This window comes from Ursus americanus, chromosome 12 (genome assembly GCF_024610735.1).
Source record: "Ursus americanus isolate L20-20 chromosome 12, mUrsAme1.1.p, whole genome shotgun sequence".
NCBI lineage: Eukaryota > Metazoa > Chordata > Mammalia > Carnivora > Ursidae > Ursus > Ursus americanus.
The window spans coordinates 16,071,749-16,086,853 of NC_142138.1; the positions used below are offsets into that span (position 1 = coordinate 16,071,749).

The 15,105-nt window shown below is 45.0% G+C and overlaps 1 protein-coding gene across 18 annotated transcripts in view; it reads left to right on the forward strand.

Moving 5' to 3' along the window:
• The window catches only part of FGGY (FGGY carbohydrate kinase domain containing), a 424,400-nt gene that overhangs the window by 208,169 nt on the left and 201,126 nt on the right, over window positions 1-15,105 (forward strand). For 17 of the 18 annotated variants that reach the window (XR_006780460.2, XR_006780459.2, XR_015726250.1 and 14 more), the window contains one exon: window positions 13,376-13,479. Coding sequence is in view for 15 of the 18 variants with exons in the window: in XM_087865929.1 (XP_087722055.1) it covers window positions 13,376-13,479 (104 nt within the window). In the remaining 3 variants the exon portion in view is untranslated. Of the gene's footprint in view, window positions 1-2,552; window positions 2,667-13,375; window positions 13,480-15,105 lie in introns of those variants that run through there. The other variant, XM_087865941.1, reaches the window with a different exon arrangement.

Consider the following 15,105-nt stretch of genomic DNA (forward strand, 5'->3'; position numbering starts at 1 on the left):
CAAAGGCAGGCATCTGTAAAGAAAGAAGGCGGCTGACAGCAGAACCTGCCCCTCCTGGCATCCTGGTCTCAGCCGGACGTCCAGCCACCAGACTTGTGAGAGAGGAACGTGTTTTGTTTCAGCCAGCCATTTAAGGCGTTCTGTGTAGCAGCTGGAACGGACTCAGGCCGCACAGCCCCACAGAAAGCGGACAGAGTGTAAGAGGAGGGAACGCCTGCTGGCCTGCCAGCATTTAGGCTGCAGGTTGACAGGCAGAAGGCAGGATGTGGGGAGGATGTGGATGATGAGAACAGCTCACTTTGGGGGAGAGTGCCCAGGGGGCCACTGCGAGGTTGAAAGGTCCTGGCAGGTGCTTTCTGCTTCACATCCTCCCACGGTTGCTGCCTCTGGACCACACTGAAGGGGGCTGCTGAGTCCCTGCTCGGGCGTGCTCTGGAGGAAACCGCACCAAGTTGGCCACAGTCTGGGCTTGCCTGCAGGTGCTTTGAGGTGGCAGACCGGGAGTTACTTTTTAAATCACTGAAAAATTCTTCCCTTTGAAATACAGAGTTTCGGGAGAGAGCAGAGAATGAACAGTAGTGTGGGTGTAGAGCACAGATCCAACAGAAATGTGTACCTGTGTGTACCAGAACCACCTGTACCACTCCAGCAGCCTCATGGTGGGGGAAAGCGTGATTCCTACAGCCAGGCTGAGTTACATTCCACGCCATCACCTGCTACTCTCTGCGTGGTCGTGGGTCAGTTACTCAACGTGGTAGGTCTCAGTGTTCATCTCCAGGATGGGCATCATAGTAGCGGTTGTGAGGATGAAATCGGTTAATTTACGTAAAGCACTTGGAACAGTGCCCGGCACTGGTTGATGCTACACACACACGATGTAGAGTGACTAAAGAAGCACTAAGGCTTTTGAGACCGGCCGGGAGCCGACTGGGAGCGCAGGTGTGCTCAAAGTCATCAGGGCGAAGAGGGAGGAGGGCCGCAGTGAAGAAGGCGTGTGCCCCACCTCAGGAGTCCTTAGCTCCTCCTGCCAGAGGCTTGTTTGTGCTTCTGTAGCAGACACTGTCAGTCCGCTGTGTTCCAGCATCCGTGGCTCCCGTGAGTTCATAAGCTCTTCGAGGACAGTGATTGTGTTTTTGCAAGCATCGTTTCCCCTGCGATGCCAAGTGTGGCCCTGGACGCAGAGTGGTGCTAGATGGATGTTGCTCACGTTGAATCCTACCGCGCACTGGGGAGAGAATGTTACTCAGGGCCTAACACGTACCAGCACTGTTCTTTCAAACCACGGTTCTATTTCTATACTTCTACTTCAAAGTCATCACTTCCCCCCGTACAGATGAGGTATCAGAGAAGCAAGGAGCTCAACTCATTTGCCTGAGATCATACAGGGAGTCACTGGGGTGCCTGGAAGCGTCTCCCTTTCTAGCTATCACCCGTCCCCCCATAAGCCTGGAACGGGCACAGAGAAAGGACAGCCGTGCTTGGCCAGGGCTGGGCTCCCAAGAAGCAGGTCTCAGGAGCAGGTGCCTCGGTGGAGCGGGAGGGCTGAGGCTTGATCTCTGCCGAAGCAGATATGTTGTTTCAACTACAGTTTGTGAAAAACGCCAGTGTATTCCTCATGGGATTTCCTGTAATTCGTTTTTGCTCTCATCTTCCACACTATTTATTTACCTAAGCTTTTGTTCTCTTTGAAACTATTTCAGCCACATGTCATTCATTGTGTTAAAACCCTGGGCCCTTCATCCTGCTCAGATTTTGTTTTGTTTTGTTTTTTTTTCCCCTCTCTCCAGCTGCTCTGCATATCACTTTTAATTCTCTGCCGCTCTGGCCTGACTCCTATCCGGTGCTGAGGGTCGCCTTACACTTCCACCCCCACTCTCCCGGGAATGGGGCTGGGGGTGTTGAATCAGGATCCAGCTTCAGGATCTGTTTTACTTTTTTGTCTCCTTGTGGTCCGAAGCTTGGGGCAAGGGTAGATTAATCAGTCTAGGTGTGGTGGAGCCCTGTGACCCTCCCTGGGGGAAATCCTCACCCCATAGAAACTTGGCCTGGTTTTGGCTCACTGGGTGAATTCCAGGCTTTGAAGAATCTGTCAATGTTCAACTAACCCCACAAAACCTCTGGAAGTTTTTGATGGAACCGAAACTCGTACCAGAGGAGGAGGTGCTGAGCTTGGCATCAGAGGTTGGGGAGAGCTTGCCTGCCAAACGAGGTCTTTTTCTCTGAGATTTCAGGCCTTGCCCCATAGTCTGCATGTCCTATAAGCTATCTGAGCAAGTCCTATGTCCCTCCTGGTGTTTTCCTGCAGCATCTCACTGGTCTGCTCTGTGTCTTTGAGGGGATTATCAGGGCTTCTGTTTCCTCTTTCTGCCTTAAAGGAGCCATCCGAGAATTTGTCTAGGGGCAAAAAGGTTGCTAAAGGAAACATACAGTTGCTTTCTCCAGGAAGAAATGGGGCACTAACATTTATTTGGCAGTTCCTGCATGCCAAGCACAAGGCTACTTGCCCTATGCAAGGGTGACCAACCGTTCCAGTTAGCTCGGAACTGTGGGGAGGTGTCCTGGGACACTGGACATGCAGTGCTAAAGCCAGGAGTAGTGACTCCGTAAAGCAAACGCCATTCTTCCCACCTTTCAGCTGAGAAAACTGAGTCTCGAAGTTAGCTGAGGTAAGTTAGCTTGTCGAAGGTTGCTGAGCACACTTGTGAACTGGGCATTGAATGTAGCTCCATCTGATTCAGACCAGAGCTTTACACCAACCAGGTTCTTCAGAATACAAGACTCTTGTCTCCTCAGACTGTGTGGCCCAGCGACCTTGCATCCTCTGTTTCTCTCTCTTGTGTTTTTGTTTTGTCTCAAGGTCTACTGGAAACACCTTTCCCTTCCTCTCTCCTCCCCATGCTGACTGACATAACTCCTGCCTCACCTCCTTCAGTGGGTCCTCCCTGACTGTCCAAGCTCGGTCAGGGGCCAGGGCTCCATACTTCCGTTAGACTTACTCGGGTCTGAGTCATGAATTGTTCCATACTGTCTTCTAAGTGTCTGCCTATATACCTCTCCACCCCCACTAGACTGGGACCTTGTAGAATAAAAGGAAACATCTTTCATCTATAGATCTCTAACCCCTAACATAGTGCCTAGCTCATAATTGGGATTCAGCATATAGCTGCTGAATTAATTTATAAGATATCAGAAGGAAGCTGTGTGATTTAGAATTAACTTCAGATCTATTTAAGGATTTATTTTATAAAATACATTTCTTGTACTTGGGCCAGTCCTCTTTCTTTTCCTTTCTTCATTTTAGAAAGTAATTTTTGTGTGTTAACTTGGCCGTTTGCATTGGATTTCACCCTGACCCTTTACCATGTCTAATGCCTTCAAGTGAAAAATTGTCTTTCATGAGGTCATAGACGAGAATGTCCAAGTAGTCTGGAGGCTGTATTGAGGTTAGGAAGAAAGGAATTTCTGAAACCAAGTTTTTGCTTTGTCTTTCCTGTGGATTTTGCTAGCATTCTCTAAGGCTCAGATTTCCAAGCTATTACATATTAGTCTACCTTCACGATTTGATCTTTCTGGCTAGAAGGGAGGGATGGTGGAGTGAGACCCAGTTCTCTGAAGGTTAGTTCTTTGTTCTCTGGTCCTCCCAAGGCTCTTGTATTGGTTTCTTTTTTTTTTTTTTTTAAGATTTTATTTATTTATGTGACAGAGAGACAGCCAGCGAGAGAGGGAACACAGCAGGGGAGTGGGAGAGGCAGAAGCAGGCTCCCAGCGGAGGAGCCCGATGTGGGACTCAATCCCGGAACGCCGGGATCACGCCCTGAGCCAAAGGCAGACGCTTAATGACTGTGCTACCCAGGCGCCCCTCTTGTATTGGTTTCTGATTGGTGCCAGTCATGGAAGAGTGTAGCATTTAGAAAGACGTGAGAAATGCCATTGTCAAGTTGAATTGCAGTAGGAGGAGTGCTACATGTTATTGTGGCGTTTGGAGATAAAAACAGCTTTTGGTTTATTCTCAACAATGTTTAAAATGTTAGCCTGGATTGTTACTGCTATCTGCTACCTCATCTTCCTTATTCCCTGGGGCCCCCCAAGATTCTATCACTGGTTGTGTACTCAAGGACAGAAAAAAAAAAAGTTCCAGTCAATCCAAGTAAACCCAAATAACTCAGGCAAAGCACGCACCGTGCCGAACGTGAGTTTCTGCACTCTCCTGCCAAGCCGCGCTATTAACACCCCAAACCGAGCATTGTCAGCAGTCACAACAATGGCAAAAATATATTGAGTAAACTATGTTCCAGGCACTGTTCGTCTCACTTCATCTGCACAATAGCCTTATGAGTTACACATTATCGTCATTCCAATTTTATTGACAAGGAAACTGAGGCACAGTAAGGTAAGTGATCTTTAAATCAGGCAGTCCAGTTCTAGAGCCCTTGTTCTTAACCGTTACGCCCTGATGAGTTCATATATCCAGTGAAAGTCTGTCCACACCTCTTTTAGACAGACACCTTCCCTGTTTTCTTTTTGGCTCTGTGGAGGGTGTGGTGTGGGGACGGGGGATGGTGTGTAAAATTTCTCTGTAGACTTACCATGTAGGGGTTTGTTGTTGTTGTTACTGTTTTTAAAGATAAGTCTACTTAAGAATTTAGACTGGGTGAATTCTAAACTGCATTTCTTTCAAAGCCAAAGTGATGTTTCATCAAACACTAGGCTCACAGAAATCTTTTCAGCTGTTTCACTCCACTTCTTGTGTTGGGCTTGAGATGAACGCTGTGGGCTTGCTGCAGCGGCATTATAACAATAAATCCTGAAAGGGATCTGGGTTCAGCTATGCTGAGTGTAAATCCTTAGCATTCTTGCACACAGTTGAAAAGAAAGGAACTCATTTCTGTAGGCTCCTTAGGATTTAGAGTTCAGTACAACCACTTGTGACACCCTCTTCCCCCACTCTCCCTCTGAGGGGCCTTGGACAAGTTACTTGAAACTTTGGTCTCATTTCCCCTAGTGGTAAAACAGTGCAGTAATAACGACCTCTCAGGATTGTTACAAGAGTCAAATACAGTAGTTTTGCGAAGTGCCAGGCACAAAGCCATCTTGCAGTAAGTATAAGAATCTTAGGACCTTTCCTCTTTACCAGTGATTTTAACTCTTCTAAACAAGATGTGTTGTGAGGCTCCAGTAATAATTTTACTGTTACCCATGAGTTGTCACTCAAACCTCTTCAGTAGTTTTCACGGTTAGTCATATTAAGACACAAAACATTTTTCCATTATTACATCTGCCACTTTTTTCTAGAAAATGCCTTGGGCTTTACTGCCTTCCACCGCATCCATGTATTGTTGTATTGTTGTATTAAACAACAGCAGCAACAAATCAGTGAGCCACTGCCCTGGCCTCAGTCTGCTCATAGTCAAGTAGAGGGAGACGGCTGTGCACACAAAGAAATCACAGATACACTGATAGAAGCTGGACAGTGTCAGGGAGTGGGGTGTAGGGAGAGAGGCTCTGTCCATTCTCCCTGGCCACAGTACCTGGAGGGATGGGGAAGGATGTGGTCAGGGAAGACTTCTGATGAAAGTTGCTACATCTGTAGCAGACCTTTTTATGTTCAAACATGGGGGGAAAAAAACAAGAAACAAAAAACTGTGGACGGGGAGACTGAAAATCCTACTTTGAGCCCTACCTCTGCCTCTAAGTAGCTAAATAAGCTTGACTGAATTACTTCACGTCTCTGAAATTCAGTTTCTTCGACTCTGACCTGAAGAGAAAATAACACATATCGCAGGATTTTCTAAAAGCTAAATGAAGGGTACAGTGTTTGAGAATGCTTTGCAAGCTATAAAGTACTTTATATAGCTGTAAAGTATGAGATAATTATAACACAAATGCTAGAACTTGAGATGATTTTCTTCCATATAATCCTTTAAAGTTTTCAAAGCAATGTGGCTTGATAAATTACAGGATAACTCACTCTTAATCATAACATTTGCAAAGTTCCTTTTTTCTTTTACATAAATATAGTAGATATTCAGAAAATGGATGGAAGGAAGGATGGATGGTTGGTAGGTAAGGGAGAGGGAGGGAGAAAGCACATAATGGTCAACAAGAGAGTTGTACATGAAGTTTTAATTTTTTCTTTTTAATTTTGTTTTAAAACCTATTCCTTGATACAAATGGTGTTCTTTGTATGTGGAGGGGTAGGAATCATTAAATAAGAATCCTTGCATCAATTCAGTGACTCCATAAGGTTGTTTTCCTGATGGTTGTTTTTTTTTTTTTTTCATTCAACAAAAATTTGTTGAGCAACTACCATCAGCTGAGCATTGTGCAAGTTTCAGGAAAAATAAAATTGAATGCCTCACTTTTTGGGGGGGGGGTACCTATTACTTCAGCTGCTAATTTTGCCCTTTAAACTTTCTGCAGAATGCAGAATACACTGACACTTCACAGTCCTCTGAAGGGCCCCAGCAGTATTGAGGGCTGTGCTTGTCAAAATCTCATCCTGTGAATTGTTTCCTGATGTACACGTGCAGCCTGGGAGTTCTGTGTGGATTGTGAAGTGTACTTATGCAGAAAGGAGAAAGCTCCTCCTTCCCCTTGTTGCTTTCCCTGCTTTGGGCCTCTTTTCTCAGGGAAGGCCCCTCCAAGCTCTTTGTGGCCGAAGGAAAGACGAGATCATTCGGCTCTCGGCTTCCTGTGGCCTCACAGCAGGCATCAGCTATGCACTGCTGTGGACTGGAGTGGACATGAAGCGGGGTTAGAGAGCCTCTCCTGAGGGAAACTGGACATGACCTGCCTCTCGCCCTTGTTAGACGAGCCTGACCTGAGGTGATCGACATCTCAGAGCTTGAGAGTGTTGGATCTGGGGAGGCATTTTTCTGCCTTCCCGCTTTTAGGAACGGAGACACTTTACTTGGTGTTTTGAAGAAGCACCATGTATTGTGTACTGAGAACAGCTGAGAAAAGATCTCCATTTGTGACCCATGTCTTCACATTCACTGTGGATGTGGAGGAATGGTTCGAACTTTGAGGTAGTGTGGCAGAATTGGAGCTAAAACTTAGATTTTCTAACTCTAAACCCATGGCTCTCACCAGTGTTCTGTGGTGTGCCAATATTTACAAATGTATGTCCTTTACATAAGACAATATAACATCAAAAACTGAAGGAGTGTAGAAGGAACATGGGCTTTGGAATCAGACAGGACAAGGTCCAGTCCTGACACTCCTTCTTCTATCTGCATCATGTTCCTTGGGCATGTCACTTGAATACTTTGATCCTTTCCTTCTGCATCTGTTGAGGAGGGGAAAGAATATGGGCATTGTGGAAATCAAATGAGATAATATTTAAGGAGCTTATAGCACAGTGCTCAGCCTGTCTTAGATGTCTGATATGTTTGCTAGAAAGGAAGAAAGAATACAGCTGTCTCTGGGGAAATAATTCAGATGATGTGGATGCTGATGATGGTGCTAGTGGTGAGGGCCATCGTGGTAGTGGTGATGGAGAGATAGCTGCCATTAATCAAACTTGTATTTTTAAAATCTCCTCAGTATCCAAGCAACCATATGATACTGCTGTTGTCTTTGTTTTCTAACTGGTCTTCCTGTCTCCAAATTCCACTCTTCTCCCATTACAATGCCCTAGTCCTCCGATTCCAAGCCTAGCTAGATCAACAGTCAATCTACTGGAGAAGAAACAAGGAAATACTTACTACCGACTTCTTTTTTTTCCCACTTTCCCGTTTGAAACACTGTGAGATATGCTTTGCCCGTGCTTTATATACGTGGAGTCAGTAAATATGGGTCATCATCAGAAATTCCCTCAACTTATTTATAACACTGTGGAGCCGCAGTGGCAGATCCCTCTTCTGTCAGGGATCTCAGGGTCAGTATCTTTAAGACCCCAGTATTTGGAGATCTACAGATAAGTGAGTATCAGCCACCTGGTTATTGGGTTTTTACCTTGGAGAGCAACCTAAGAACCAAAGTTTGCAATCAGGCTACCTGAATATGAATCCCAACCCTGCTTCTTGTGAGCTGTGTGAATATGGTTAAGTTACCTCTCATTTGTAACCTTCCATTTCCTCTTCTCTGAAATGAGGATGATAGCATACCAGTCACGTTCAGGGGTTGTAAGAATAAAATGAAACAGGTATGGAGAGAGGGCATGCAAAACCAGCTCAGTTAATACTAGCTCATATCTAGGGTTTCTTCTTATGCAAAAGCCTTCGTGCCCTGGAAGGAGAGCTGTATCACTCAGGGTCCACCTAGAAAAATGGAAACTGCTCTAACTATTTAAAAAAACGGGGGATTCAGTACAGAAAATTGGTGACCCAAATAATGAAGCCACCAAGACCGGCTATATCCCTGTGAAGCAAGCCAGCAGTCAGCAAAATGGAAGCTGCTCCTACCCCTAGGCTAGAGAGACAAAGGACAGAGGAGGTTACCAGAGTCCAAGGGTGTCAGCAGATGTCAGAGCCATGCAGCCCTGTCAGCAGAGCTGAAGTCACACAGGAGAAGGAGACACACTCTGGCTCTCTACTTCCTGCAGCCTTCAGATCTCCTGGCCGATGTTGAACCGCAGCCTGCAGGATCCCACAGTTCTGAGCAGAGTGGGGGACTTGATGAAAGCCAGTAGGCCCAGGACTCTTAGAAGCTCAGTCTCAGTTGCTGCCTCAATTGCCCAGTTGCTGGGACCTCACTGCGGAGATAATCACCACAGCCCTTGCTCCTGGGCCTGTGAACAATGGCCCAGATTTTCAAGTTGCTATGCTTGGGAAGGTAGACTTTGGAAAAAAGCCTTGGAAAAAACTAGAAAATTGTTGGAATGTAAGAGCCTCTTATTGGCCCTCAAGATCCTGCTTTCTGGAAAGGCCTGCTTGCTGTCAGTATCTGGGGATTTATGGCCTGAGGAGGCACCCCCACCCGCCTTGCCCCTGGCCAATTCCTGCAGAACACAGCGTTGACCCACCTCCTGGGGAAACCTCCCTGAAGCCCTACCAGTTGAGCTCAGCTGCTCCTGTGGTCCCCACGCTTCCATCCTACCTTGACACCCTCCCCCCCCCATTGAAGTGCTCCTTTAGGGTCCTGTTTCCCTCCCACCAGACTGGGGAGCACCCTGGGGACAGGAAGTTGTCTTCCTTATCCTTGCATCCCCACGCATGGGTACTTTTGCCTCTTGCTCTGCACTAGCATCTGTGTAGGGGCTGGGCTTTTAAGCATGTGGATAGGAAAGTGCCGGCTTCCAAAAGCTTTTATTATAGAAGAAAAGGCAGGCAGTATAGTTTTTTGTCTAATACCTATTCTTCTGAAGCTGTTTCAAAAAATAAGGAAAAGAAAACTTCTAAACTCATTCCATGAGGCCAGCATTACCTTGATCCCAAAACAAGACAAAGACCCCACCAAGAAGGAGAATTGTAGACCAATATCCCTGATGAACATAGATGCCAAAATTCTTACCAAGATACTAGCCAGTAGGATCCAACAGAGCATTAAAAGGATTTTTCACCACGACCAAGTGGGATTTATTCCTGGGCTTCAAGAGCAGTTCCACATTCACAAATCAACATGATACATCACATTAATAAAAGAAAGGACAAGAACCATATGATCCTCTCAATTGATATAAAAAAGCATTTGACAAAATACAGCATGCTTTCATGATTGAAAGTCTCCACACTGTAGGGATAGAGGGAACATGCCTCAATATCATAAAAGCCATCTATGAAAAGCCCACAGCAAATATCATTCTCAATGGGGAAAAACTGAGAGCATTCCCTTAAGGTCAGGAACACGACACGGATGCCCAATCTTACCACTGTTGTTCAACATAGTACTAGAAGTCCTAGCCTCAGCAATCAGACAACAAAAAGAAATAAAAGGCATTCAAATTTGCAAAGAAGAAGTCGAACTCTTACCCTTTGCAGATGACATGGTACCCTATGTGGAAAACTCAAAAGACTCCACCCCAAAATTGGTAGAACTCAGACAAGGATTCAGTAATGTGACAGGATATAAAATCAATGCACAGAAATCAGTAGCATTTCTGTATACTAACAATGAGACAGAAGAAAGAAATTAAGGAATCCATCCCATTTACAATTGCATCAAAAACCATTAAGATACTTAGGAATAAACCTAACCAAAGAGGCAAGGGATCTGTACTCTAAAAACTACAGATCACTTACGAAAGAAATCAAGGAAGACACAAAGAAGTGGAAAAACATTCCATGCTCATGGATTAGAAGAATAAATATTATTAAACTGTCTATGCTACCCAGAGCAATCTACACATTCAATACAATCCCAATCAAAATATCATCGACACTTTTCACAGAGCGGGAACAAATAATCCTAAAATTTGTATGGAATCAGAAAAGACCCGAATAGCCAGAGGAATTTTGAAAAAGAAAACCAGGGGCACCTGGCTGGCTCAGTCGTTAAGCGTCTGCCTTCGTCTCAGGGTGTAATCCCAGAGTCCTCGGACCGAGCCCCATATCGGGCTCCTCTGCTGGGAGCCTGCTTCTTCCTCTCCCACTCCCCCTGCTTGTATTCCCTCTCTCGCCGGCTGTCTCTCTCTCTGTCAAATAAATAAATAAAATCTTAAAAAAAAAAAGAAAGAAAGAAAATCAAAGCTGATGGCATCACAATACAAGACTTCAAGCTATATTACAAAGCTATAATCATGAAGACAGTATGGTATTGGCACAAAAACAGACACAAAGATCAATGGAACAGAATAGAGAACCCAGAAATACACCCTTAACTCTGTGGTCAACCAGTCTTCAACAAAGCAATTAAGAATATCCAATGGAAAAAGGACAGTCTCTTCAAAAAGTGGTGCTGGGAAAATTGGACAGCCACATGTAGATGAATGAAACTTGACCATATTCTTACATCATTCACAAAGATAGACTCAAAATGGATGAAAGACCTAAATGTGAGACAGGAATTCATCAAAATCCTAAAGGAGAACACAGGCAGCAACCTCTCTGACCTCAGTGGCAGCAACTTCTTGATAGACGTGTCTCCAAAGGCAAGGGAAACAAAGCAAAAATGAACTATTGGGACTTCATCAAGATAAAAAGCTTCTTCACAGCAAAGGAAACAGTCAAAAAACTAAATGGCAACCTATGGAATGGGAGAAGATATTTGCAAATGACATATCAGATAAAGGGTTAGTATCCAAAATCTATAAAGACCTTATCAAACTTAACACCCAAAAAACAAATAATCCAGTCAAGAAATGGGCAGAAGACTTGAACAGACATTTCTCTGTAGGAGACATACTAATGGCCAACAGACACATGAAAAAATGCTCCACATCCCTTGGCATCAGGGAAATACAAAGCAAAACCACAATGAGATACCACCTCACACCAGTCAGAATGGCTAAAATGAACAAGACAGGAAACAACAGATGTTGGCAAGGATGCAGAGAAAGGGGAACCCTCCTACGCTGTTGGTGGGAATGCAAGCTTAGTATAGCCACTCCGGAAAACAGTGTGGAGGTTCCTCAAGAAGTTAAAATAGAGCTACCCTATGACCTGGCAATTGCACTATTAGGTATTTACTCCAAAGATACAAATGTGGTAATCTGAAGGGGCACCTACACCCCGATGTTCATAGCAGCAAGGTCCACAATAGCCAGACTATGGAAAGAGCCCAGATGTCCATCGACAGGTGACTGGATAAAGAAGATGTGATATATATGTATATATATCTATATATAAATATATATAGATAGATATAGATATAGATAGATATCTATATATATACATACATACACACACACACATACATTTACACACACACACATACGATGGAATATTACTCATCAGAAAGGATGAAATCTTAACTATTTACATCAATGGGGATGGAACTGGAGGGTATTATGCTTAGTGAAATAAGTAAATCAAAGACAAATATCATATGGTTTCACTCATATGTGGAATACAAGGAACAGTGCAGAGGATCATAGGGGAAGGGAGGGGAAACTGAATGGGAAGTCATCAGAGAGGGAGAAAAACCATGAGAGACTCTTAACTATAGGAAACAAACTGAGAGTAGGTGGGAGGGAGTTGGGGTAATTGGGTGATGGGCATTAAGGAGGGCACGTGATGTGATGAGCCCTGGGTATTATATGCAACTGATGAATTATTGAACACTACATCTGAAACTAATGATGTACTGTATGTTGGCTAATTGAATTTAATTAAAAAAAGAAAATATCAGTGTCTGTGTGCTCACGAAGTTCAAGGGTGTGTTTGAATCCTGAACAGGGAGACTCCTATCTTTCCTGGAGGACCACAGAAGCCACCCGAGGAAGTAACATTTGAGTGAGGAATAAATAGGAATTAGCCTGGCAAAGAGGTTGGGGAATGGCATTTCAGTTAGAGGAAAGAGCAAGTGCGAAGGTCTTGAAGTGGGAAAGAGAGCGGAGAGTGGGGCTGAGACTCGGGAGGTTACTGGAATCCCAGTCGCTGCCCTGCCCCCGCACACCGCACCCCCTGCCTGTGTTATAGTGAGGAACGTTGGCATGTTGGCAGCTCCCACTTCATGACACCTGCTGTATAGTTTTATGCATAGAAGATGCTTGTTGGACATTTGAATAAAGATGGATCATTCTAGGCTCTAAATAGTCTTTTTAGCTCTATCATCACATTTATAACTTCATTTATCTAGCAAGTATCAACAACGTGTGGAGAAGAAGCCTGAGTTTATACCATTGATGGGAAAGTCTCCATTATCTTACATTCTTGTAACAGAAACTCACTGTCAGTCCCCCTGTCCTTTACACCAAGAGTTCTGTGATGAGTAGTAGTAAGAATGGGGACCTGGAGATGCCAAAAAGATTCAGTCATCACACAGTTCAATTGCCTTCTTTGAGATTGAAATGGGATGTGTTAAGCCGGATCCCGTTCAACTCTGCCCTTCACTAGCAGTGTGACCTTGGTCAGGTCACTCAACCTCTGTGTGCCTCCCTTTCTCCACCCATGTGTGTGGCATTAGCAGTACGGACTTGACGGGGTTAATGTAAAAGGAGATCCTACCTGTAAATGTTCTACTTAGTGCCTGGTATTTCCTGAGCACAAAATCACTGATGGCTGCTGCTTTTATTATTTGAGTTACCGTTGCTTTGATTCCTACAATGGTTAGATGCTGTACATGGACCAGATTAAGCAAGGACAGCACGTGTTTCCTAGTTTCCCCATGGCAGGCAAGTATGTTCTCTTGGGTTCCGTCGGAGACTGGCCTGAGACAGGAACACTCTCTTAATGTCTGGCTGTGTAAAGGAGTGTTCTTGTTCTTAGCTTTCTGTTCTCATTATTTATTTTATTATTTTTTAAAGAGGGTTTTGTTTTGTTTTGCTTTCTCACAGGAGTGATTGGAGCAGATGTGAGAGGGTACGGCCTCGCCTGTGAGGGACAGCCAGTGACATCACGGCTGGCTGTCATCTGTGGAACGTCTTCTTGTCACATGGGGGTGAGTCTGCCGGGCAGAGGGCGGGGCCACCACCAGCGGGTGGGGACAGCCCAGGAGGAGATGTGACTTGCTGGTCCCTTTGCCTGTCAGTTCCTTTCCTTCCTGCTGACTGCCTGCTCTGTCTAGCCAGAAGCCCAGCCTGTCTCCCAAAACCTGTGCTTAGATTTGCTGGATCTTTCTTTTTCCAGGGGCCAGATTCTTAAAAAGTGTGCAGAGGTCTGAGTCTGTCTTTGACATCACCCTGGCCAGAGAGCCCAGGCGTGAGGGGTGAAATTGGATCCAAGGGTGGCAATGCCTTGCTCCCAAGCTGATCTGTCCCTAATGGGTTGCTGGGTCTTCTCTGCAAAGGGGTGTCTGTTTTCCTTGGCCACTGTGCTCTCTCCAAATCAATATAAATCCATCTCCCTGGGAGCGCCCTGATGATCTATAGAATTAGCCTGCATATCATGACTTCAAAAGAACACTGATAAGCAATTTTCACTTTGTTAATTTTTCTCCATGAATTAGTGGAAAGGCGTTCTCCAAGATTGCAGTTAAAATTTAGTGCCTGCCCTAAAATTTATATCTCCTTTAAATGCATGAGTCTGAAAGCATTCCATTTCGATAAGTACCCATTTCTACCATATTTTTATTTAAAAGTCATTACTCTGTTAAACTTAGATGGACGACTTCTTGGATTTTTCCCAGATGAGTAAAATAGAGGGAGAGAGGGGGAGGAGGGGGAAGGTGGGTAGAGGAGGAGGGGGAAGGTGGGCGAGGATTAGCGTGAACGCAGTCCAGGGCAGAATCTCTGCAACCGTGGATGGAATCATGTGCCGTGTCAACCTGTGTTGAGTAGCGGTAGGGACCAGTGAGCCTTTTTTGCCATTCAATATTTTGGTTGAGTAAATAGTGATAGATTTACTTGCTTCCTTATCCCCTTTTCTTGTGTCCGGAGTGGTGCTAAACCCTGGGGACGTAAGGGGGACAGAAGTCCTCCCAATGATGAAGCACAATTATAGCTGGCATCAACACTACCAGGCCCCGGAATATCCATTCAGATCGAACCTGTGATCTGAGCATCTACCATGTGCCAAACACTGTGCCCAGCCCCCCATTTCGTAGAGACAGTAGAGCCAGCCCCACTGGTTTCCAATTTTACTTCCTCTGCTTACGAAATACGGGCCCCCTAGCAAGGCATTTACCCCTCTGGGCCTCCGATTCCTCATCTGCAAAATGTGGAGAGTTCCAGTACGCGGTTCCTAGTGTTCTGAGCATGAAACGAGGCTGTGATGGGCTTCCCCTAAAGTAAGCACTCCACGGTGCTTAGCTCTTGATGAGTTGTGCTGGTGCTGTCGGCAGAAAGGGGACAGGGCCTGACTCTGCCTGGGAAGGGTCCAGGGTTAGGGACATCTTCCTGAGGGGACACTATGTTAGACTCCAAGGTCATAGAATCCCTTGATCCTCCATTGCCCCTCGCGAAAAAAACAAAAACAAAAACCCGTTTTCCTTTTATTTGTGTCTATGGACAAGGTCTTAAGTGGAATTTCTTTAACTGAGTTTTTATTTTTATTTTTTAAAAATAATAATTTTTTATTATATTATGTTAGTCACCATACAGTACATCCCTAGTTTTTGATGCAATGT